Source organism: Pezoporus occidentalis, unplaced genomic scaffold (assembly GCF_034315485.1).
Source record: "Pezoporus occidentalis ecotype Australia unplaced genomic scaffold, CSIRO_AGI_Poc_V1 ctg135, whole genome shotgun sequence".
Lineage (NCBI taxonomy): Eukaryota > Metazoa > Chordata > Aves > Psittaciformes > Psittacidae > Pezoporus > Pezoporus occidentalis.
The window spans coordinates 3,422,352-3,448,065 of NW_026913157.1; the positions used below are offsets into that span (position 1 = coordinate 3,422,352).

The 25,714-nt window shown below is 40.4% G+C and overlaps 2 protein-coding genes across 6 annotated transcripts in view; both read right to left on the reverse strand.

Annotated features, from left to right (window-relative positions):
* The window catches only part of HSDL1 (hydroxysteroid dehydrogenase like 1), a 157,185-nt gene that overhangs the window by 125,234 nt on the left and 6,237 nt on the right, over positions 1 to 25,714 (reverse strand). The gene's annotated exons all lie outside the window — the stretch shown is intronic.
* On the reverse strand, positions 667 to 24,910 carry MBTPS1 (membrane bound transcription factor peptidase, site 1). Of its 5 annotated transcripts, none has more exons than XM_062609185.1 (23): positions 24,824 to 24,910; positions 22,809 to 23,302; positions 21,155 to 21,412; positions 20,512 to 20,715; positions 20,037 to 20,147; positions 18,322 to 18,431; positions 17,824 to 17,940; positions 16,815 to 16,882; positions 16,121 to 16,223; positions 15,203 to 15,354; positions 14,123 to 14,284; positions 13,383 to 13,527; positions 12,123 to 12,311; positions 11,360 to 11,532; positions 10,012 to 10,127; positions 9,085 to 9,241; positions 8,219 to 8,343; positions 7,135 to 7,212; positions 6,335 to 6,475; positions 3,859 to 3,990; positions 3,224 to 3,350; positions 2,438 to 2,568; positions 667 to 1,477 (listed from the first exon to the last, which is right to left on the reverse strand). In XM_062609185.1, exons 2-23 carry the CDS (start codon positions 22,993 to 22,995, stop codon positions 1,281 to 1,283), a joined length of 3,183 nt encoding a protein of 1,060 aa, XP_062465169.1. In that variant the 5' UTR covers positions 22,996 to 23,302; positions 24,824 to 24,910; the 3' UTR covers positions 667 to 1,280. The 5 variants fall into 5 exon arrangements, with proteins under 5 accessions (XP_062465169.1, XP_062465167.1, XP_062465168.1 ...); XM_062609183.1 differs by having other exon boundaries at positions 3,224 to 3,356; XM_062609184.1 differs by lacking the exon at positions 24,824 to 24,910 and adding an exon at positions 24,541 to 24,782 and having other exon boundaries at positions 3,224 to 3,356.

The following is a 25,714-nucleotide window of genomic DNA, read 5'->3' on the forward strand; positions in this document are numbered from 1 at the left end:
AATACTCATGTAGTTCCAACCCCCTGCCACAGGCAGGGACACCTTCCACTAGACCAGACTGCTACAAGCCCTATCCAACACCGCCAGGGATGGCATACTGCCTTGAACTCTGCCAAGCACAGGGCAGGCGCAACTTCTCTGGGCAACCTGTGCCAGTGTATCATCACCCTCATAATGAAGAACTTCCTAATACCTTACCTAAATCTACCCTCTTCCAATTTAAAGCCATTCCTCCTTGTCCTGTCCCTACAGACCCTTGTTAAAAGCCCCTCTCCAGGTTTCTTGTAGCCCCTTTAGGCACTGGAAGCTGCTCTAAGGTCTCCCCAAAGCCTTATCTTCTCCAGGCTGAACAAGCCCAGGTCTCTCAGCCTGTCCCCAGAATGCTCCAGGCCTTGGAGCATCTTTGATGAGTTTGACCCTCCTCCGATCACCTCTGATCAGCTGTAAGCTTTGAACCAGGACAAACAAAAGGAGACAAGGGTTTTGGCTTTGTGACATACCACACTATGCTGTTAGTACCATCCACACAAGTTTCTTCTGTGCTTGCTGAGGGGCCAGTGCCATTTGCATCACTCCCCAGGTTGTGCTCCAAAGGAAAGCCTGCAACTTGACTGCAACTTGCTCTCTGTGACCAGCAGTGGAAAGCAGAGCCAGGCAGCTCATGTCTTTGCTTCATATAGATAACATATTTATTGAAAATCTGAAAATCTGCTTCACCAACAATGGTGAAATCATGACCAAAAATTACAAAAACATCATGGTAGTTGGCATTATAAAAATAAACTGCAGGAGTATGTCTCACTGGTTTATACTGGTCTACCTCATCCCCTTCCCTCCTGTCATGGTGCACATTACTTTTCAGCATAATACCGTTCTAGAAAATTACATTCCATCCAAAAAAATGCACTTTTTCCTTAGCAGAGGTCCTTAAAGTGACTTCCCCCCCCCCACCCTCCCCCAAAATAAATATAGAAAATAGCCTCTAAACAAATAAATTTTAGTTTGGTCAGCTTAAAAAAAAAGATCTGTTTTCCCCCCTCTTGAGATATGTAGTGACTAAGCAGCCATTTAAACAGTATTCAAGTCTTTGGTGGCTTCGGCTGCTCAAAGCTGCTGTTTTACGTACAGATGATCAACTGCGGTCCTTTTTTTACTCAACCAAAGACTATGAGATGATGTCACGTGTGGACCACTAACATGACCAGCACCTTCACTGGGGACCATGGATGACCCAGGAAAGCAGCTGGTACAAGGAGGTCATCTTTGGCAAGCGAGAGCTTTCACACCGAAGGCGTCTTTGGTGGGTGAACCTGCTGCATGAGCTGTGGTCGCTTCACTCGTGGTTTCCGTCTCTTTGGCCTGCTCTTCGCTTTGTTGATCTGTACCACAAAGAACGCCAGAACCACCATGGCACCAAGAAAAGCAAAGACTGGAATAGTCTGTCCTACATCCTGGTTGTACCGGCCAGGCATTATACCTAGAAAGGCAAAGAGGTTTGGAAGTGACTAGTGACCACATGAACGACAATGTCTTCACAGTGTTAGCACCATCTACCAAAAGACCAAATAGTAACTTTTGTTCAAAGACAAACAGCTATTAATCAGATTACATCTCAGACAGGAAGATTAACAACTGCAGAATGATTACCAAAAATAAGGATGCAAATATTACAGAAAAGCATTTCCACTTCTACTTATTTGGGCACATGAAAGTATAACCCAGATTTCCCCTGCAACAGCAATCATCTGTTCTGCATTAGAAGGGAGATCAAACATTTGACCATGATTTTATCACTGATTTCTATAAATCACACCAAATCCTGATGCTATAAGGAAAGTGACTGAGTGCTTGCTCCAGAGACTGTGCACACAGATGATGAGGATGAGCTACAGAACCAGACCCTTTGTTTTCGCAGGTATCTTTTGGCCTAGCAGCTTTCATGTGATGCTTTCATACTGCTTCCAGCGGAACCTGCAGTGCCAAGCTTGCACAGCCCACCATTAGACTTAAATCTGTTTCAAGTGCTCAGCATCATTTGTTAGTGTAACACCTTGCCCAGGGCACCATTCAAACTCTTCTGAACTTTGCTCTTGTGCACTGACACACGGAATTTTAATTAGCAGGAGATATCCAGCCACAGCTCCTAAGGACAGGGACTGCTGCAGGCACCCATCAGTCTAAACAGCACCAAAACAAACTTCAACAACCCAAAAATCACCCATCAAAATCTTCCTCTCAGTATGCCATTCATGCTTCTGAATAAACTATTCACATGCAAAACTATTTCTCTTAGGTTGTTACAACACAGCCACACTATTATTGGCATGTTTTTCACAACTGAAAATAAACATATGGCCTCTCTTCTGACTGCGCTGTTTTTCAAAGCTTATACTAAAAGCAAAACAAAACAGTGGCTTTCAAACTTTTCAATATTTACCTCCAGGAATATCCCATGCACCACTTTCTCCAGGGGACAATGGCCGCACTTGGGGTCGGTTCTGTCGAAAACTGGGCAAAGCCACTTTATCAAGGTCAATTGACAGTAACTTCTGATGCTTCCAAAGGTTGCTAGAAGCAATTTAGAGACAGAGTTATCTGCCCACTTACTTAAGTACTGCACGGAATTTTGCAGAAACATATAGAGAAAGTGACTGCTGAAGCCTACAAATAACTCAATGGTTTGGACTCAAAAGACCCATTCTAAAGGTTCTGCAGTTTGCAGGCCTTCAAAGCTAAATTCAGATGCCACAGTCTCACACTTGGATTGGCAACTATTTGCTAACAAGTCTCTTGCACACAGACTACCAAAAGTAATCACTAGCAGCTCAGCAGACAAATACAGGCTATATGCTTACAAGTGACTTGACGAATGATCAGCAGGCAAAGTTAGGCAAGCTGTCCAAGAAGCTGCTTCAGAAAACTATTTCAGAGGCATGCAGTGACAATGGACAATGGACTCCAAGACCATTCACTTTAAGCTGGGATCACTCAATCACAACAGTGACTTGTGAAACTATTTTTAAAACCCCCCGCTTTCATACTGTAGCAATAAGGTGAGTCAGAATTATTCCCTGAAGAGGCACTAATTTCCTCTTGGCAATCTGGTGTTTCTCTAGGAAAGGCATTCCAGCTGTCCCTTTCAAAAGCAGATGGAACAAATAATTTTTCAGCTGAACTCAAACACAAGACTTCTTGTGTAACTATAAGACAGACATATACTAACCTGGGGGCAGTTTCATTCAAAGGCTGTGGTTTGGCCCAGGAAAGGTGAGGACAAGCAGGGAGGGCCCTGGGTTTAGGGTCTCCCAAGTGAGCCTCAAGCACCTTTGAGTATCGATGCAGATGGTTACCTGCAACTCACAGAAGAGACAGACTGGGTTACCAAAAGACTGGTAGGATAAGAGTTACCAACACTCACTCCAGCTAAACAAAGCCGCTGTCAAACCAGGGGTTCTTTACAGTAATGATGACTCATAGCTAAATCTGGGTTAGAATTAACCAAAGGGTACCTTACAAAACAGTAAAATTGCACCTACAGTGATAGGCAATCCAGGTTTTGCTGGCAGCACGTGAGACAAGACTGAATACTTTACACACACTCTGTAGCGAGTAACTAGAATGCTCCCCAGCAGAACTAGGTATCTGAAAACTCCTACACTATGAACAGAACATTTTCTTCAGTCGAATCACAACTATATCACAACAAACCTCTACAATAAATGCTCTCTTCTAGTAAAACAACACGACACTGTAGAGCTCACACCAGTCTAACCTTACTGGCATGTAACTCAGTCTGCCTGAGTCTTCCTAAATTCCACCCTGATGCTCTCTCAGTTGCTTGGTAATGAAGGACCTCACCTTCCATCCGCTCGGGGAGAGAGTAGCCTGCTCCTGATGGCGGGCGCTGTCTGTTTTCGGAATGGCTGAGACTTGGCGGCATCACACCATAAGAAGTGTACTGCAGGAGGGAATCCAGGAGCCAAAAGCAATCTGTGAATTTCAAAGCCCCAAACCCCCAAACAAGATATGCATTATGCCACATTTAAACTGGCTTATCTTTCTGTTGAGAAGGCTGTAATGACATTTAGAAGTACAGTCAGTATTTCTGGGCCTTATTTTTCTCCTGCTGAAGTTCTAGGCCCAATTTCTGAAAGATGCAACTTTCAACACATACACAACACCCCCACAACAATTCATACACGCAAACTCAGTGTGTTCTGTCATAAAATGTCTTCTTTCATGTATAAATCAGGCTCTTTTGGAGAGTAGGACATAAGACAACAGGTCTCAAATACCAGGTTTTGCAAGGCCATCCAAGTCACTACAAAAATTACAAAAATTTTTTTAGTGTGGAAACACAGGAAGGTGAGAGCTTCTGATATCATTTTTTAGAGGAAAACAGAGAAGACAGGACAAAATAAATACCTTGCAAATAAAAGTAAGAACAAGGTAGTGTTTTCAGTGGAACGTTATGACTCAATTACTTTTCCAAGCTTAAAAAAACCAAATAAATGAAAGGTTCTGGCTATGCCTCAGCTAAAGCAAAAGCAGTACCTACAGCAGCTGGGGTACAAAGTAGGCTGGGAATCAATGCCACAACATACTTGATCATGGTTTTGCTTCGCACTTCAACAGCACATGAACCCTCAATTCCCTCATTTTGATTCTCTCCTGAATTACTACTACCTTATCCAGAGCTACCTCTAAGCATTTCAGGCAGTTAACATCACAACTCTCTAAAACTTCCATTTGCAGGAGTAGGACAGTGCCTTATCAGCTATTTCAACTACACAGCAAACTATTTTTCTCAGAACTTCCCCCCCGCCAGGAGCAGTTGGCTGGGAATGGGTGTTAATCTTCATAATCCTGGTGTCCCTTAAACCCTCAACTTTGATTTTTAAAGAGGTCAATCAGATTTTAAGGACTTACATTCACTAATGTTAGGAATTTACTTCAGTCAAAGCCACCGATGTCTCTCTAGGAGACATAGCTCCTGCTTCACAATTTAAAAGCTAATTTTAAAGGATTTCTTTAGAACCTTTCACTTTTTCTTGCTTTACAGGTCACACTGAATTTAACAGCATTAAGGAGCTCACAAAGCACTGTTTTCTGTTACTTAATTTAAAGCTGCATTATATTCTCTTATACTAAGTGCTTTCAATAACGTACAGCAAGCACACAAGGTACCAACATGCAGCTCACTAGAACCCACCCAAAGACAGACAAGGAGAAACCAGAAAGCTTTCAAATAGAAAGAAAATATTTGGGAGACAAAGAAATGAGTTACAGACAGGCAGCCTCCTTAGGCAAGAGCTAAGGGACTCAAGTGTTAAATAAATTAGGCAAGGGATGGATGATATAACCCAATATTTTAAAATGCTGGTAACAAAACTTAAAGAATTATAAATGTACTTTTCATCCCAAAAGGAGAATTCAGGCTGAACATTACATTCAGTGGAAATGCAGAAAAAGACCTCACTCACATACTGGATTATCTTCGGCCTCTAAAGCCACAGATCTACCAGCTTGTGCTTTAGGTGTCATGAGAAACCAAATCAATTTCTTAAAACTTAGAAAAGTCAGATCAGATAAAGTACTAGAAAAAAGGTCTTCTAAGGAACAACCACAGTGTGTAGGCAGAGAGAATGGCTTCTCCAGAAGTCACAGAAATCACACAACTCACACACTTGCTATCTGGAGTTGCAAAAAAACACTGAAAACTCAAAGAGAAATCCCTACTTTTGACATTTACACCAGCTGGTTTGTGTCAAAGTAGAATAGCCTGAAAATAGTAACACACAACCAAAATGTTGAACATTACCATAAATTCTCACAGGAAACAAGGCACACTGATGAGCAAACGCAAAACGTAAGATACATTATACTACATAAACATTCTGAAAATGCAACTGGGGAAAAAGTGAAGAGATGCCCTAATGGCCTTTTCACAACATTAAGTATGTGGAGCAAAAATACCCCAAAGAAGCAAAAAAACCCAAACCAACCAATAATCCTCCTCTCTCCCCCACCCTGCAAAAAACCCACCTCAAAATCAGCCCCACACCCAAAGCTTGTGGAACAGAAAAACAGGGAAGGGGCCTATAGGGAGCGGAATGGTCCCATCTATCAGAGAGTTATTTAACTGGTAGGGCTCTTCTACTGTAACCATTCCTTACATTTTCAGCAGAGCTCTGCAGATGTAAGATGAATCCACAGTTAGGAATATTTAGAGTCCCTAGAAAAAACTACATCAGATACAGATGGGAGCTCTAAAAGCCCCACAGGACAGTTATCAGCTTAAGACAGTAACTTCTTGATGTCAAAGCTTACACACCTTTCTGTCGATGGCTGTCATCCAAGCAGTTAGAGTCGCCGTACAAAACAATCCTGCCACTGCCTTCAGAAGGAACTTGGTAAAGTCCCAAAATAGGGACATTTTCAACTACAGCAGTCTCCTGCTTTAAAACTTCAAGACCTAAAGCAAAGCACAAATAAATTTCATAGCCTGCAAAGCATCAACATCAATTTACCCATAAGTCGACTCAGCCTACAGTGCAAACTTCCAGCTGCAGCTATGCTACTCTTCATGTCACACATTTATGCAAAATGTCTTCAAAACCCCATGATGTTATGATAAAAATGAAATTGCAGCAAGCCCCTGATTGTGAAGTTTCCTACCGTATTAATGTTTTTCCTTCTTTGGTAGCGAAGATGACCTCATAACCTGGATTATCTTCAACATGCTCAAATGAAAATTCCTAACATTTTCAGCCACACAGGTTTAAAATCATAGCCTTCTGCCTTACAAACTGCTTTATGTTGTTTTAGTCCTTCTGCAGAATTCTATAGGACACAGTAACTTAAGATTCAGCCGTCACACAGCATGCTGCTGTTTGTCAACTTACTTTGCTGCCATGCTTGCCTATTCCTACAAGAAAATCTACTATGGAACTAACAAAATAGAATAGAGACATTCCATGAATGGCAACATCTGTCCCTCTATAACCAGCAACTGCAAGACAAATCCCGTAAACCTGCCACTTGTATCTTACACCTTTAGACTTTGTAACTCTGCTTGTGCATCGACGCCAAAGTTCTGCTTAAAACACAGAAAAAAGACAAGGAAGCACATACCTTGATCCTTAAAAGTCTGTGCAATGACAATGCCATCTTCTGGAAACTTTGCAATACTGCATCCTGAAGCATAATTCACTGAAAGACATCACAAAATTGCAGTTTAGACTAAAAATGACACTTCCTCCCTCCCCACCATATTACAGTGAGCTGTTAAGCACAGAAGAAAGCATTCCCAGGAACACTGCTCTAAATCTGCATATTTTGGTCAATATGTGTATTCACAGAGAAGACACTTCTAAGCACAGCTTTTGCAAGTTCACCTTTAGACACTGCTTTCAAATGTTTCCATTTAGCAGACTGACATTATCTTTTTTAAACGGAAAAGCTTAATCAAATAGAGTGAAAAATGTAGTATTTCACATTAACAGTCATTATTTATACTACAGAGAACCTGACTCCTTCAATCAATTTTCTTTTCACATACACTTTCTGAATGAACCAGTCAGAAGACCAAGAAACTTGGGAACAAAACGATGGAATGAAAACATCAAGTGACTTGGTGAGATAAAAAGAAAGACTGGCTAGATTTATAAAGTCAGAAAACTGTAAGATCACAGACCTGTGGTCTAACCACAAAAAAGTTTCAAGTTTGATCTTGAAACTAATCAAACATACTCATTTCATGGGGAACAATTCAAAGATTTCAACAACAGGAATTCATAAAACAGGATGTTGTAGTGCAGGTTTAAGGTGTCATATTCCAAGGAAAAGGTCCCTATCAATTTTCTTAATCCAAAATTTCAAATTTCTATTTAACTGCAAAATTAAAACCGAAGGTTTCATGTTCGTAACTAATATTTAAAGTCCAAACAAATACAGACCCCAACAATACTCTTCAGAGCGTCAGCACCGGGAATACTGGAATACAAGTCTAAACTGAGGACATTCATTATCTGACCTGAAAATGTTTCACATACAGTCTACAAAGGAAGCAATTTTAAGCATGCTTAAAACACATTATGAGACCCTCTTCATTGAATCTGAGTGGTTCCCTTGATACTTGCTCAATCTTGTTCTCACAGAAAACTCATTTCTAAACAACACACTGTAGCCTGCACAGGAGAAGGACTCCAGTACTCACTTTCATGATTTGCCATGCTAAAATCACCTTCATAGAGCCCATCACTGAAGGCCATATTCCAGACAGAAAGCAGATCATTAAGAGCTGGTATATTGGCACCTCCAGTATCCGGCATCCACCACTGTCTGTGCAAATGACAGCATAACACAGGTTATTAGTATACAGAATATGCTCCTAGAGTTTGTATGAGGAAAAATCATGTGCCTTCCCACAAGCAGACTTTGTTGAAGTCACTTAAATAATGAACTACATCTTATATAACTCCATGTAAAGTTCTCAGTGCATTTTAGTTCCATAAAAAACTTCAATTTGCTAGGAAAAAAAATCAGTCTTAGGCTCTTTGTTCACATGACACAAAAACGACAGATGCGATCTACTTCTCATTCTTCTAACAAAGCAAAATGTTACTTCCTCACAAACTACAGAACAGATTTTTCTAGCTTAACAGGGAACAGGCTGATAACTACAGCAATTATGAGGGTATCTACCACCACTGGTGACATATTGCATATTTTCACTTCATGTGACACACTGGAGTAATTTCAACAATGGATGCACAACCTGGCAATATTGTTTGCAATGCACACTTTCTGTTTTGAACCATGAAAGTGAAAAAACAGCCATTTTAATTTGTCAGCCTCCAGTTTCTTACTTCTTTTCATTGTAAATGTTTTTTCCTGACTTGAAAAGAAGATTATAGTACCAAGAGGGCCAATGTAATCATGACAAAACAGGGAGCTATTCTCGTTAAGCTGCAGCTTATCACATCTTGCAGTGTATCACATGTGGGATTTTTAGAGTAGTATGTGCACAAAATGACAATTTTATGGCATTTTATTCCCCAAAGAATTGACACAAATCAGTACCTTGTGTTTTCATCATAAAACTTGACTTTTCTCATCACAGATGTGTTGTACCAGTCACTAAACACTATAAGTGAAAGTCCATTATCGATATCCCTCCTCAGCTTGGTGATCTCTTCAGGAAAATACTCTTCCTCACTGTCCACCATCAGTAAAGTGCCTGTGTATAAAAGCAAAACCAAGAGATGACCAGGCTGTTCACTGTAACACTACTGCTATTCATGCTCCATAAGCTGAACCAAACTGCGATGCAGGAGGACAATCAGAAGATTCACTGCTGATCCAAACTAAACTACATGCACTCCTAGTTAGAGAAACTCCACTTCCTACAGCAGGCTTGCAGGAGGTGAACAATTCTTCTGAAACTTTGTTTCATTCAGGCCTTGAAAACTACAGGGCATTTTAGTAGACCCCTCCTCCCTGGCAGGGCATGACACTCAGAAACTCCTTGGTCAGAGTAAACATTATTTAGCAACAACTAAAAACCGATCAGCGCTGTTCCCAGGCTGAAAGTCAAAACCACAGCACTGCACCAGCTACTAAGAAGGAGAAAAATGACTGCTACTGCTGAACCCAGGACAACATCATGCTTCATTCTGACTATGCCAGAATATTTTGGCAAGTACAGTTCTGTCTTTGTGGGACTGAATACAGAGGGGCTTTTATCCCACCCAGAGGCAGGCTTTCCTTGTCATTTTTTTCATGACAAAGGTAGAAAACTGCCCTAATTGTATTAGACTCACAACCATCTGCAGCAACGCTTTATACAACTAAATATTAGCACATAAATAAGTACACCCACTGTTTTATTTTTGTACTCTCATGAGGATTTTTCTTTGCATTCCTGCAACATTCTTGGTCTTCCAAAACCAAAGCCGTTTTAGGAAGAAGTTAACAGTATGGAGAACAAGGTAATTAACTCATGCTTACCATACTGGCTGGCATCAAAACATGTAAATGGGGAACCAAGAACCTCAACGAAGTACCCCATGCTCCTTAGGTGCTGGTACATGTCCCTGAAGTTTGTATGGATATGATCACCATTCCTTAGGAAAAAAAGTATTGAAAACATTTAAATCTGGCATGCAGAAATCAAATGTAAATCCTCTGATTATAGATTATTTACTAGTTGCCTTTCTAAAGGGTCCATTTTTCTCAAATGAAAACCTGTAGTTTTCTAAGAGCTATCTCCTCTTTCCAAAATTATTCACAAATGACACTGGTTCTGAGTCCTACAAAGAGTCAAAGCTAGGAACTGAGCATGTTCCTTACAAAGCACAATTCACATGTTTGCACTGCCCCACAGAGAAACACTCTTGCATTAAAACCAGATGCTCTTCATAGGACTTCCTCCTTGCAAAAGCCAGTAAGACCAATTTTAACTACTAACTGGAAGAAACTCATAAGATCACCTGTAAATAGTTACTGAAATTCAGCAGAGAGTTTCTGTCCATTTGCCATACCTGTATGGCCCAAATACCTTTCCAAAGCCTACGACTTGGTCAATCACCCAATTAATCCTTATTCACTGTTGCATGATTCTTCCTATGGATGCTTTCCCTCTCTATCTGTGAAAGACAACAGGGCAGCCAAGCCTCTCCCTGCTTCAAAGACAGCCTCTCTTAACAGACAAGGTGTCTCACAGAATTGTAGACTGGTTTGGGTTGGAAGGAACCTTTCAGCTTATCCAGTTCCACCCCCCTGCAATGGGCAGGGACACCTTCCACTAGAGCAGGTTGCTCCAAGCCCCATCCAGCATGGCTTTGAACACTGCCAGGGATGGGGCAACCACAGCTTGCCTGGGAAGCCTGCGCCAGTGTCATAGTGAAGAATTTTTTCCTAATGTCTTATCTGAATCTAGTCTCTCTCAGCTTAGAGCCATTCCCACTTTCTTCTTTAGGATTTAGTATTTAAATCTTCTCATGGTTTGTTTTTTTTTTTGATAAGTGAATGCTGAAGTGGTTAATAAAGTGCCTCCCTTAACTTCCTGGGAGAAATTATGGCAGAAAAGAAAAATGCTGCACTTTGAAAGCCAAACAAAAACCTCACTGTCTTCAATCTGCATTTTAAAAGCTTTTCATTTCACGTGAATAAAACCATAGAGCACAGAAAAAATCCTGAAATAAAAGCATGCTGAGTCCAAGTGCTTTTCATGGATTTCCTAGGAAAACTAATCCCATGCCACACTGAATAAGGCCAGAGCACTCTGGCATTCAGTAAAGTTAACCCATATCATTTACACAAAATCATGAAATTTTATACAATCTGAGATAAATACCAATCTAATGGATCATTCTTCATCCTCAAGTTATCCCTGGGGAAGTACCCTGGTGGATATCGGAGATTATGATATTGATCCCAAAGGACTCGCTTACTACGAGGTGGAGTAGGAATTATCTTCACTTTTATTGGCAGCTTCACCGTTGAAGTCTGCTCTGCACCATTCTTAGACTGAAGGACAGAACAAAATACAGTGAAATCCTTTTTCCCCCACAGGAACATTCACCAGTTAACTGTGGATTGTAAAAGACCAGTAAAAAGGAGGTATCAAATCTACTTTCAGTCACCAGTACCAGTTCTGGAGACAGAGAGATGACTCTTGCCTTAAATCACCCTTGCAATTTTTCTGCACTCAACATTAATATTTACTCTCAGAACATAAAATACTTGAAATATTACAACTACGATCTGGTTCAATCATTCAAAACATTAAAAACTTCTCAGGAACAATTAAGCATGGTTCCAGAAGAAATGTTAAAGTAATCTCTTTATCAAAACACATTATTTATAATTCACAGTAAGCAGGTGAAATTATGAAGTCAGTTTCTAAGTGAGGTTTTTTTATTCTAAAGCATATTGAATTTGTAGGTTAATCCTACCCTCATAAAGATCATGATTCGTATTCTTCTATTTCCTAACCCAAATCTAACCTACGCTTCAAATGATGAGACCAGAGCAACCCCTTAAAAGAAGGTACTTATACATTGGGAAGCAGCTTTAATAATTATTAACACAGGAAAACCAGTATGTACAGAACTTACTTCATTTTCTGCAGGGGATGATATTGTGATCATAACATGACCTTGAGCAATGCCCTCCCAAGACGCTGCTTTCTTTGCTACAGAGACGGAAATTGCTAAGTATCCAGACCAGGGCCACAACACAGGGGAATAGGAAAAAGCCACTTCAATATTATCCCCATTTTGTGGGAGATAGGGTTGCCAGTCTGGCTGTGAAATGGAAAATACAAAACATTGGCAAAACAGTATTGGCAGTCACTAATTTTTGCACATTCTGCACAAAGAAATAACAAATCTTAGCTTTTCTGAAGATTACGTCAAATTTTAAAATGACCATGAAGCCCAAAAGATTGGTGGTATGTCAGTGACTTAACCTAATCGTGACAGCCTTAACAATCCAGACTACAGGCTTTTCAGTGGCAAAGCTCTCTAAGAAGCTATTTGAACAGCATGCTGCCTAAGTGCACCTGTTTTAATGTTTTGGGGTGCTGTGCAAAAATTTATTGCTAAGAACACAGCATTTCCTTTCAGTAATAAAGAGAGCTAATGCTGTACCAGACACAAGCAAATTACATCAGCTGTGTGCACTACCACAAGCTAATGATGTTGGATAAGAGCTGCAACGCCCTTTAATGTAAGCTTAAATCTAAAATAGACCTCAGGATTCACAACAAAATGTTGAAATTAAGTTTGTTTACACTGGCTGGAGCTCTGGGATAGGTGCCTTATTTAACTGGTATGAATTCCCAAATGTGTTCTACATTTAAACTTACATAAAGCTTAATTAAAAAAAAATATAATTAAAAATCTCGCTAGTTAACCAACACGCTCAACTTCAGTGGTGTAAAAGAACAGGTTTTGCAGCAGACCTTGGTTAAGTCAATACGTTCAGGTCATTTTGACCTATGGAAGAAACATGATCTGGAATGCCTTTACTGAGACTGCTTATGCTTCAGACCACAAAAAAAAAAAAAAACAAAACAAAAACAAACCAACAAAACAATAAAGATGAGGAAAGTCTTTCCAGAAGATTTTAACCGCTATCAGAGATTTCTTTGTATTCTCTAAGCACCTGTCAATCCAAACGCTGCACGCCCCTGAAACGAATGCATTGCTTGAAAACTTGTAGACAGGTCATGTTGACAAATCTTACTAATCAGGGTGCGTCCTTTAAAATCAAACATTTTCCTCTCAGCAGTAAGAAATCTGATTTGTTTTGTGAAATTCATAAATTTTTAAGCAACACTAATAGTCAGGACTTGGAACAATGTTAAGTCTTACCTTGTCTACAATTCTCCCAGTGACTCCCATACCATTAAGGATAGTAACATTAACAATGGTTGGCATCCCTCCATAATATATGGGCTGAGAACAATAGGGCCACATGTAGGGACATTCCGTCAGGTCAATATAGCTTGGACTCAAACTATAGGGTGAAGGAGGTAAAATTGAAAAAAAAAGAACAACCACCCAAAAAAAAAACCACAAAACCAAACCAAAAAAAACAACAAAAAACCCAAACCAAACCCAAAACCCAGAAGAACATGCCACTATACATAACAATGAAAAATACAGATAAAACATGCCATAGTTACTCTATCAAGATTTCCCACCTTGTTTGCCAAATTTTCCCCAAAATCTTCCTCTCTTCCGCTCTAATTTTTAAGTTTTGTGAAAAAAAATTCACACACAAAAACCACTTTTCAGCACTGTGAGAATGTTCTTACTCTCTAAAGTTTAAGTACTTTTCCACTGTGTTCTAGGTTACATTATTCATAATATCTGATTCTAGAAGAGAAAGAAAATTTAGCTCTCACAGACACTTCATCCCCTAGACTGCAGAAAATACTTGACTTTTCATCCATTCTGCTGTCAAAATTCACACTTTAGGATTACCTAAGACCTGTGCTAGCTCTTTGTTGCGCAAGCACAGACTGCTCAACTGAGTTACACATGCAACACCTGCTCTTTGAGAAATAAAGCAGATTATAGTCTATCATTAATTAAGGATTAAAATTAACCTGGCCTGTGGTTTATAGCTGTTGAGGATCTGATAAGCTCTCAGAAGATCCAACTTGCCATGTCCTTGTTCAAACATGTTGACTCCAGGAAGTCTACGTGCTGACGCAATAAGCGCTTGCTTCATACTTGCTGGATTCACCATTTCACGCTTCTGAACTGTGCTGAAGTAGAAAACAGATCATGTTAGGTGGCTTTTATTCCACTTTCCAGCTAGTCTTGTTTACCATTGTGCCTTAACAGTCATTTGATGTAAAGAAAATGCAATCTTTTTGATCACTTTGTTATAAGCAACATCTTCTGTTCGTATTTGTGTATTATTACATGATATCTCACTGGAGCAGCTGAGATGAGGAGTGACAAGTTTCTGACAAATTTGCCTTAAAAACTAATATTGCATTAATTTATCTCATTACAGTGTGATCCATTACCAGCAGTCATTACAATCAGGACACTATCTTTAAATGCTAAATAAAGTATTCTGAAAATCAAAGCCTCTGTGTCTCAAAACCTGCTGGTATCTTTTGCAAACCACTTTATGGAAGAAATGTGATGATGACTTAGAAATTCTGGCATGTTTCTCAAAAAGGTTCATCTCCTCTTTATGTAGAAGCAACAACAAACACGAAGTACAGCTTTGCCACACCCACCTTCCTTTCAAGTTCTTCAGTGTGTAACAGATGACCTATGCAACCGGATAATAGCCATAAACCCCTAAATCCCATAAAATTTATGACTATTTAGAAAATTGACTGCTACAGGTGCCTACTTTCAGCAGCTGCTCTTCTACAACACTACTGACAGAAGCTCAGCAATTCAAAATGATTAAAAAATGTGACAAAATTCTTCCTACGTATATTTTAAAGACTATTATCAAATAAATAATTTCTCAGTTTTTTCTCAGGAAACTTAGAGCTAGGTAGACATGGTAATATCTCAGGCAGAAGAAACGGGATTTTATCCTCTGAGTTTGTTTTTCTACATCTGAACATAATTTAGTTCTATTTGGTGGGTTCCTTTACAGGGCCTTTTATGACCCTCCTGCATCAGTATCTTTTTAGAGATTTTTATTTAAGCCTTACCTCACTAACAAAGTAACAGCACCTGCCACCACAGGAGATGCTACACTTGTCCCAGAGAGAGAGCGGCATCCACCTTTCATACCAGAACCTCTTACTCCAGAGCCATAAGTAACAATATCAGGCTTCACTCTACCGTAACCTCCAGGCAGCTCCTGTGAAAGAAAATGGATGGACTATTGCTCTAATGGATGGATTATTGCTCTAATACAAAATGAATACTGGTTGCTTCATTTGGCCACTTAAACTAACTGCAGACCATTCAGAAGTAAAACTACCAACAAAATTAGCCAAGATTGAGCATCACAGAATAGCAACACCTAAACAAGGGCTCAATTTATTTATGACAAATTTTCAGTGTTTCAATGGTAACATTACTGACGATTACTCTTGTATCTATGCTAAGAATGAAACCACTGACAAAATGATAACCACACTGCTACCTGGCTAATGAATAAGATGCAGCACAAACAGAAACATGTGATAGTCTCTTTAATGAAGATCACAATGCTACCTCATCTGAAATCAGTACCCATTACCTCAGTTCAACAGGCAAATGCATGCTTGTTGATGTATCATCTGGAAATCCCAAGATTTTTAAACTAAAGACAAAAACAGGCCTCCAGTTTTGCAGACTTAACTACACATGTAAATCCTCACTGTAAATCAAAAGGTACTGGACATTCCACAAATACATGAAGAATGTCAATACTAGCCAAGGCTAATGAAAATCCCTGTAAAGAACATTAAGCTTCTTGCTTAAAGACTTACAATCCCTATCTGATTTTTGATGAAATCTTTTATCACTGGTTACTCCAACACATACCATCGGCACAGGATTACCCCTTCAAAAAGGCCATCTTTCCAAGGCCTTCGTTTTGGCTGCAAATGTGGCTGACCATAGTAAAAAAAAATTCTTACCCAAGTGGTCATTCCCCTAGATGAAAAGCGAGCTATATTATCTTCAAAGTCAATGCCACCCACTCCAATCACATCCATCTGGTCAGCAGGGTTATTTAGAGTCCTAGAACAAGTTGGGAGATAGGAAGACAAAAACATAAAAACAACAAACCCCAAACTCAAGACACAGTCATAAGTTTAATCGTGATAATGGACATGCTGCCATCAGGTTTTTGTTAGACACTCTTTCTAACTTTCACAGAAACAAATTTTGGCCCTGTGTGATGCAGTTACATTTTAAATGCAGGAGCAACTTTTCAGCCAGTTAGTAACTCAGTAACTACCAAACCACATATCCTAAAGACAAAACAAATTTTTAGAAATATACCACAGATCATTCTGGCTTGATGTGTTCCTTAAACACAAGATGAGTACCCAAAGATGCCTGCTCAAAGTAACAGGGAAATGACAGCTGGAAGTACTACCATTCTTCTTTTACTGACTTTCCACTGTTTCTGTGAAAAATACTCAGCCAAGTACTTCACAAATTGCTGAACTACTGCAGCAAGCGGTAAAGACAGTAGAAAGAGTTTGAGTCACTTTCTATAAACAGATTACAGAAAATAGACGGGAAAACTTCCTGACCAAACACAACTACTTCCAAAAGCCTATAATAAGATATTTCCTTTCCTTTGAAGTGGTCAATGAAACTTACCCATACAAAGGGCCATCATTGCCAATAGCAGAGACCATGATGACGTTGTTAGCTGTCAGTTCCCATACCTACAAAAATGTTTACAGTAAGGTTCTGCCATCAAGAAAGAGGTTTTTCTAAGAAGTATACGCTCCATGGAGCTTGACGTAAGCGAACAATTAGTTGAACCTCTCTTTCTTACTGAGATTTATAAAATATATCTTACTGGTATACTCAGTATTAAGCTCCAAACCTTCACAAGATTATGTGACCAATAACCCAGCCTCAACAGCAACACTGCTGATAGCTTGTATTCAGGTTACACCAAAGATAAAACTCCTATCCATAACAAAGCACTCCAGTTGCTAAAGTCCAGCTCTTCTGAATCCCTTCCAGTAATAATCTCAGGAGAGCAGTGAGTCACTATCAAACTGTATTTCAATACAGGTTATCATTAAAAAAATTCAGAATTTCTAAGCTTCAAATCCCTTAATTACCCTTTAAAAAGAAATATTTTATTCTTTTTTAAAATGTAAATTAATTTACTTAGTGCTTTTGAAGGACATATCAACAATCCACTTATTTTTTAAGAAGTCAAAAACCTAATTCCATTCTTAACCTGAAACACATTCTTATCACATTTTTACCTATTTGTTCTTAGAGAATTTGCTACTAAACTCACACTATATACATTTTTACTATGAAATAAATCAACCATGCTGAGATTTAAAACAAACAAACAAACAAGCAAAAAACAACCAAAACAAAACAAGGAGGATTTCAGTTAAGCTTCTTCCATAAGGGTCTACTTAGTTGCCTGTACTTCTAGCAGTACATACAGTATTTTGTAAAAGGACATTTTTTCCATAGTTGTACACCGTACAAAATTTCTGCCATGCAAAAGGAACTCCACAGAAACTGTCAGCATCACCAGAATCTGTCAGGAGCAGTGGCAAACAAGTAGTTCTGCAAGTACAGCGTTCATGCAAGGGATAGGAAGACCATAACCAGTTCATTTCCTCTTACTAACTTTGTCAACAAATGGATGATCCATAAAGTCTGGCCCACCAATACTTAGATTCAATACATCTATCTTCTTTAAAATTGCATAATTAAAGGCATCCAGAAACCAAGATGTGTATGAGACCTGTGTAAAAAGAAGAGGGGAAAAAAAGCTATTATTGGAAAATCCAGTGATTCTGTGACAATACGGACTTCAGACTACAGAGGGGAGAAACACCACCAAAACAAAGGACTAAAGTGTCAGCAGTCTCCTAGTATTTCTAGTGCTCAGTTCGAGTGACTGCTCAAACACTATGTTTTTTACATATTATTTCTGAAAAATATACCAGATTTGGAAACTGTAAGACACCTTGTAATAAATTGCTTATAAACAGAAAGATTTATTCCTCCCACTTATCACAGAAAATATGTCAACATTTACAAGTACTTGCAATATTCCCAAAGGAAAAGATTACGACAGCACTAACATGGAAAGGCACAATTGAAACACATGTAAAACAGCTACCTGGTTATTGGTGAACACTCTAAAAATGTGCAGTTCTGCGTTTGGAGCAAATCCCTGGCATTCTCTCATGCTGGCTATCACACCTGCTACGAAAGTCCCATGGCCTAAGCCTATGACAGGAAGAAGGAAACAAAATAAAACATTGGAAGACAAACCTTTCCACTGTCCAGGATTTGTACTGTTCAACACATCCTACACAAAAAAAATCACATCACTCTAACAGACGTTATAACAAACTGCAAACACCGGGTTCAGTCCTAGTCTTTCTGTATCACGTTTTGCTGCTGGGTTCAGTGGGACCAGAATTTCCAGTCTGTGTAGCCACACAACCAGCTGACGGAAACTCCAAGTGATAAGCTCTCCAGTCTATCCACTCCTGATTGCTACCAATGAAATCAGGAGCCCTGCAAAGCACTCGTGAAAGAAAATGTTATTTTGGGCAATACAAGTCATGAGGCCAATGCATTTTTATGTAAACTTTTTTAAAAGATTTTTATCCTGACTCTACAATAACTGTATTTCATTAAGGATTAGGGACTGTAGTGATAGGACAAGGGGGATGTGTTCAGATTTAAACACGGGAAGTTTAAGTTAGATATAAGGAAAAAGTTCTTTACTGTGAGGGTGGTGAGGCACTGGAACAGGTTGTCCAAGGTAGCTGTGAATGCTCCACCCTTGGCAGTGTTCAAGGCCAGGTCAGACAGAGCCTTGGGTGACATGGTTTAGTGTGTGCTGTCCCTGCCCATGGCAGGGGGGTTGGAACTAGATGATCTTAAGGTCCCTTCTAACCCTAACTATTCTATCATACTACGAACAATGAGATAAGAAAACATATATTTTTCCTCTGCTCAAAAAATAATTTAGCTTTTGCTTTATTGAACTGCCTACATTAATATTTCTGCACTCCAAATCTGCCTGTCCAGCAACCATCTGGGCTCAGAACTAATAGAAAGTGCTACCAGAAGCAGCTGCTGAAATACAAAGAAATTGTACCTGATAAATCTACAAAGGTGCACAGAAGACTGAGCAAGATATGCGCATACCTTGAACTCTAAAGAGATTAAATTGCCAATTGACTCACTGACCCAGGCTGTATGAAGTTAACAATATGCTTTCACATGTTGTTATATAGGCAATACAGGCCAGGGCAATTTAAGGTCAACAGACAAAAAAAGGAACACAAACATAGCGCAGCAAATAAAAAGTTCTTTGGTTGTTGATGGGCATGAGCACAACGATTGCTGATGAGAACTATACAGATTAGAAGAACTTCACAGGAAGGTGCCAAAGCTGTGGTTAGTTTGAGATTGCACAGTAAAGAAGGGAAATGCTCTCCCTCTGTATGGAAATATGCATGCACTGGGAAATTTCAGAATACATAAAAAGCAAAGGAACAGCTTTGTGGCACTTGCTCTCACCACCACCTACTCTGACAATGTATTTATGCCTGCATAGTGTCTTCTTGCCTTGACATTTTTCAAATGATGAAATGCCACATGTGATCCAAAGGAGATATATGCAACAGCCTCCTGGGACATTAACACTCTTTGTTGGATATGGTATGACTACAAAGTGCTCAGGACTCTATAAAATTAAGCTTGAAATCTCAAGACACACAGTTTCAACAGATGTTAACATCACAGCAGTAGTTTTACAATGGAAAACAGAACACACCAGTGTCACAAAGAGCTGGACAATTGTGCACAGTAACTCACCGTCATCCAAGGTTCTCTCATTAGTCCAGTTTGTTCTCTCCTTCACATTTTTGAAATGTGGATGTTTCTCACTCAGACCAGTGTCAAACACAGCTACTTTTACACCAGCACCTATAACAGAAAACCACTGCTTTTTCTGATTCAGCTTTGTAGCAAATCTAATCTATCAGATTAAAGAGAAGTTTTGCTTAATGTGGCATGCAATTTACAAGATCAGTAAGTTACAGATCTCAAACAGAATTTATATTCCAACTCAGAAATTCAGCCACAGATCATAAATATAACCAATTTCTCAGTACGCACACAGAATAGCACTCTGTAAGTATACAATGTGTCTCAAAACAAATTATTTCTCAATCTTTCTGGAACTGGCACCCAACGAGAGATTAATACATAGGAGTCAATCAGTTCCTCCTCAGACCTCCCTTGTTTCTCAACAAAGCTGACCATTCTAGGCCAACAGACAATACCATACCTGTGTAACCCATCTGCCAGAGGACATCTGCCTGCAAAGTCTGAGCAACTTGGCGAGGGATAGCTCTCAGCAAACGCCTGCTTGAGTGTCGACCTGTTGCATGCCAGAAGCCAGAACCTAAAGAAAGACTTGCTCTTCTCAAGGGACGAGATGACTGCCACTTCTGAGTCCATCTAGTTTCATTGCAGTGCAACACTGGATCAGCTATGTAGAATTAGGATGAAGAACAGAAAAAACAGTATAAGGAAAAACACAAAAGATTGTATTTTATGCAAATATACAAACAAAATGTGCAGAATCAAAAATATGCAAAACAACAGAAGTTTCAAACAAGCAAGTATCAATTTTCTTTAATCAAAGTCAGTAAAAGCTTCTGTTTCATCTACTATAAATTATCATGGTCCATAGTCTCAGGTAACTGACTGCTGCAAAAGAAATGTTTCTGTGTTGTAGGTAGAATTGTTGCCACACTTTAGCAAAGGTATGACAAGACCCTGATAATTTTATAGACAAAAGAATAGATTTCTGTAAAGGAAACCTGTAGGCCACTTCTCATTTGTGTAATGCTAAGCTGATGGTCTGAAATTAGACTGAGACACTTTCCTGAAGCAGATCTCATGCAACTACACAGAAAATTACTTACACTCTGAATATTTGAGTGCTCGGAAGACCTTCCGCTGAGGTGTTACACGCTTGATGTTTGGGTGATCTTCAAGTGTCAGTACTCCATCTTTCTGTTTCTCATTGATTTGAACAACTTCAAAATCACTGGGATAGTCAGTGGCTGGGTTGTTGCGAGGTACAATCCTCCAGTTCTCAATATCGCTACTTTTTAATGCACTTGAAATAAATTTACTTCTAGCTTTAGCTGTGAAGTATCCATTAAAAGCCACAATATACTCTGAAACAAGAGCACAATTTATCAGAACTGATATTTAAGCAGCTTACTCATGAATTCACACCGCAAAGGTCCAAATACTTTAATTTTTCCAGAACAAATAATCACAATTTGAGGCATTTTTCTGTTGCTTTTAGAAATCTGCAATTTACGTCTGCACTATGTGGTTTCGGTTTTTTTCTTTATCAGGAAACCTACAACATATGATCAAAACCTTTGAAAGGAAGGTAGAATTGTAACAGAAAGGTGAAACATCAGGGGAGCAGTAGAAAGAGAACAGGCTTACTGTTCCATCCAGCAGTACAAAATGCTTCATTAGCATAGAATCATGGAATGATTTGGGTTGGAAGTGACCTTTAAGCTCATCCAGTTCCAACCCCCTGCCACAGGCAGGGACACCTATTAGCCCAGACTGCTTCAAGCCCCATTGAACCTGGCCTTGAACACTGCCAGCAATGGGGCAGCCACAGCTCCTCTGGGCAACCTGTGCCAGGGCCTCACCACCCTCCACAGGGAAGAATTTTTTCCTGATGTCTAATCTAAATATCCCCTCTGTCAGCTTAGAGCCATTATGCCAATTCAATATACCTCCTGGCACATATGATTTAAAGAACCTAGCCTTGACATGGTATTGCCCATTAGTGCAAATTACTAACTACAACACAGAGAATAAAGGTGGTCCCAACAGTCCAGCCCTAGATTTGTATCGGTGAGAGGGGAGCAGAGCCCCAGCACACATCATCACATTCAGTGTTTGGCTCACTACATGCAGAAACTTCACTACTGACATCCTGCCTGTCAGCACCCAGGGGAACACACAGCTTCACTGAAGGAACTTCAGAGGTACCTGAGGCAGCAAGTGGACACAGGGTAAAAGTATCCTACTGCTATCCTTTGACTCACTTGTGCCTCACTTTGTCTTTCATCTGCTCCCTTCACAATTATCTTCACAAGCTTTCCATAAGTACATTAACACTTCCACACCTCTTCTTGAACACACCCACAGAAATTTCTTGCCTTTCTCACCCCTTCAAGGCCCACTTGTGATTACATTTCATAAAAAAGCCTGGATACCACTGGCTAGGTGAAAACAGCTACTAAACACACCAAAGTGAGGAGGCTTGCCCACCTGAGCCTTCACACTCCATTTACACTTTTAATATCCTTTTTATTTCCCCCTCTCTTCCTTCTCTTATTCTCTGAGTCTTGTTTCCAGTTAAACCAAGAACCTTTCAAAAAACTCTGTTTCTCTCTTTGAATTGAGAAAATTTAGCAGACAATATGCTTCTACACAAACTCGGAATGCTACAATTGCACAAATACCACACAATCAGTAAAATACACTCGAACTTTTCATGGATTTGTTTTTTTTCTTTTTTTACTGCTTAACTCTTATTACCATGCTCTACAACTGTTGAAGTGAATTCCACTTTCAAAGTAAGGCGAGAACATCCAGGACATATGTGAGTTTCACGAGAGGAATTCTCTAGTCTGGTACTGAAGTGTTTTTTGCCACAGAGTAAAATAACAACCAGAACAAACCAGATGTTTGCAAACTTCATGGTCACAGGAGAAAACGATTTCATTCCAAAAATTCCATATATTCAAATCACAATTTTCTTCTTTATAAACTAGTTCATTTCTGTTTCAGTAAATGTTGCTGTCACTGCACTGATCAACTGGCTATTTCTTAAAGCTGTGTCCAAAGTAAGTTGAGATTTCATGGTCTTCTGAGGTAAAGCCTAGTAAATAGGCTCATTTCTTTCTCCGCTTCTTCTCCATTTTGTATTAAAGGATTCGGTCACTCGCGATGTGGTAGCTGAGTCCTGTACTCCATTTCTGATGGGAAAGTTAACTCCTTAGAAGAATTAGCAAAGCTGACTGAAAGCCAACCTGTAAGGCAGGACAATAAAGAAAATAATTATAGTTGTGTTTGTGCAACTGTAGAGCCTGAAAAACACAAAAGACACCTTTTGCAGTTACTATTAGAAATAATAAGGAAAAAGTTGCTCTTATGTTTCATTTAGTAATTTTTCATGAATAGCATGGTAGCTTTTTTGCCAATCAGAAATGGGGCAAACAGAAATTCTGCTAAGGTACATCATTTTACACAATGAGAATCAGATTCAAACTCCAAGTCAAAGCCTGGTAAGGAAAAGAGATACTGCAGAAAGCAAACATTCAGTTTCTGCACTTGAAAGAAGTCTTTCAAATCTCCTTGAGGTGTTACTACAACATGGGCATCTCAGAAAATAAGGGCTGGGACTACAGATGTAGTAATGTGGAGTTAAAGGACAGTGTAGAAGGTGTTTCTCACATGGAGAGGAAGCCTCCATACTTCATATTCCAAGGCGTGAGAAACATTGACGAAAAATTGTAATGCTAGCATTTTTAAAAATTCCAAACATTTAACCAGCAACTGGTATGTAAATGGCCATTAAGACACAAGCAATAAACAATACTCATCTGATCTGTCACAGCACTTGTAGAAGCAGAACTATACACTGCTACAGTGACCAGGACTGAAAAGTAAGAGCCTTATGAGGGGATTCACACTCCTTAGGAGAAGGACGGGCTGAACTCATACCACAGCAACAGAACAAATTGAGTCTGCATGTGACAGCTGTCCACCTTTATTTAACTTTATTTAGCATTTCCATGTATTCTTTGTAACAGGGACGGAATTCCCCTCTAGTTCTGACACCTTGGCATACTGTGAATTGCTTGCGATTAAAAAGTTTCCTCTTCATCCCTAAACTAGGCACAGCTAACAGTACTCTTGCTCCTGGCTGAGCTCTGCCTACCTTATCACTTCATTTGTTTATAACTCTTAAAGCAATGAAACATGCAACTACACAAACGAGCAAAATCCTTATAGCTGACTGTGCTAAGCATAATGACGAAATACAGAAACTAGAAACAAAGGGACAGCACGCTCGCTTGTTTATTCTGTGTAACAGCCTTACTATGTGGAGCTGGACAAGTACTGAGCTTTGCCCAGCCCCTGAGCAGCTCCACTCGGGAGCTACCCTGGCGGAGCAGCGGTCCCGCTCCGGGCGCCCTGCCCATGCCACAGACGGGACAGCCACTCCCGACCACCGCGCAGCCACCGAACAAGAACCCTCACTTACGCCGTGCCCGTTTCCGCGGGTCGCCCGCGCCGCCCCGGAGGGCGCAGCCGCGCGTACAGCGCCGCCGCTCCCAACTCACCCCGCTCTAGGGAGAGGCTGAGGAGGAGCGGCAGCCGCCCGGAGCGCGGCGGCGCTCGAGGCAGCCCCAGGGCGAGAGGAAGCGAGCACCGGGAACGGCGGCCGAGTGCTGCAGGCCCCGCTCCGCGCCCCACACCACTTGGTGGCACCGCGCTACCCGCAACCTCCGCAAGCAGCGGCAACAACGCCGCACCCCCTCTCTCACCGTGCTACCGCCGCCCGGCCCGTCGCCGCCATTTTGTGCACTGTTTATCACCGTGTTCTCGCGAGAGCCCCTCGCCGGCACTGAGCGGGCAGGCGTAAGCCGTCGCGCCGTGGAGGCGGTGTTCGGGTGGCTGGGAGAGGTTGGGAGGAGATCTGGTTACCCGGAGGTAGGTAAGCGGAGCCTAACTCCTCCTGCAGGAGAGGCTTGAGGTGCGGATGTGACCGGTCCGTGCCGACCGGCAGCGCCCGACGAGCGTGAGAGAGGTGGAAGTAGAAATGTGCGGCAGCCTTACGTTTCTCAGGTTTCGTTTAAGCCCTTGCTAAAAATGGGTGTGTTTAAATCCCAGTTGCAAACAGGCATAAGGAGTTATTCGCAACACTTCATACGTACTTTTATACTTCATAATTCAAGCAAATAGCTTCCAGGGCCAGCTGAGGCTGGGGTCAGCCGCAGCTGACATGAGTGGCAGACCAAACCTTTGAATGGATCCCTGCCCCAATACTTCTCTTTCCTTCACTCCCAAAAACCTGAGAATATGGTGCTGCAGTAATGCAGCAGTATCAAAGTGTCAAAGGAGATAGCTCCTTCATCATAAAAATTATGGCCTGAATTGCCCTCTGGACAATAACTTTCAAGCATTTCAATTATACAAGTTAGAATTACTTATTTGCAAACAGATTTGTACCCAGTCTGACTATGAGGGTAACTGCTAAATCCTTCTTTACAAAACCTTCTCATAAAAGCTTTATGGGCATTGTCCCTATTAGAACTTCAGGCTCTGACATCACTAATGCAGAGCTACTGTGGAGGAGCAACACCCACTTTATAATCACAATTGCACTACTCAGCAACACCATGCAACTGCTGTACATACAACCTTGTCTTGGTTTA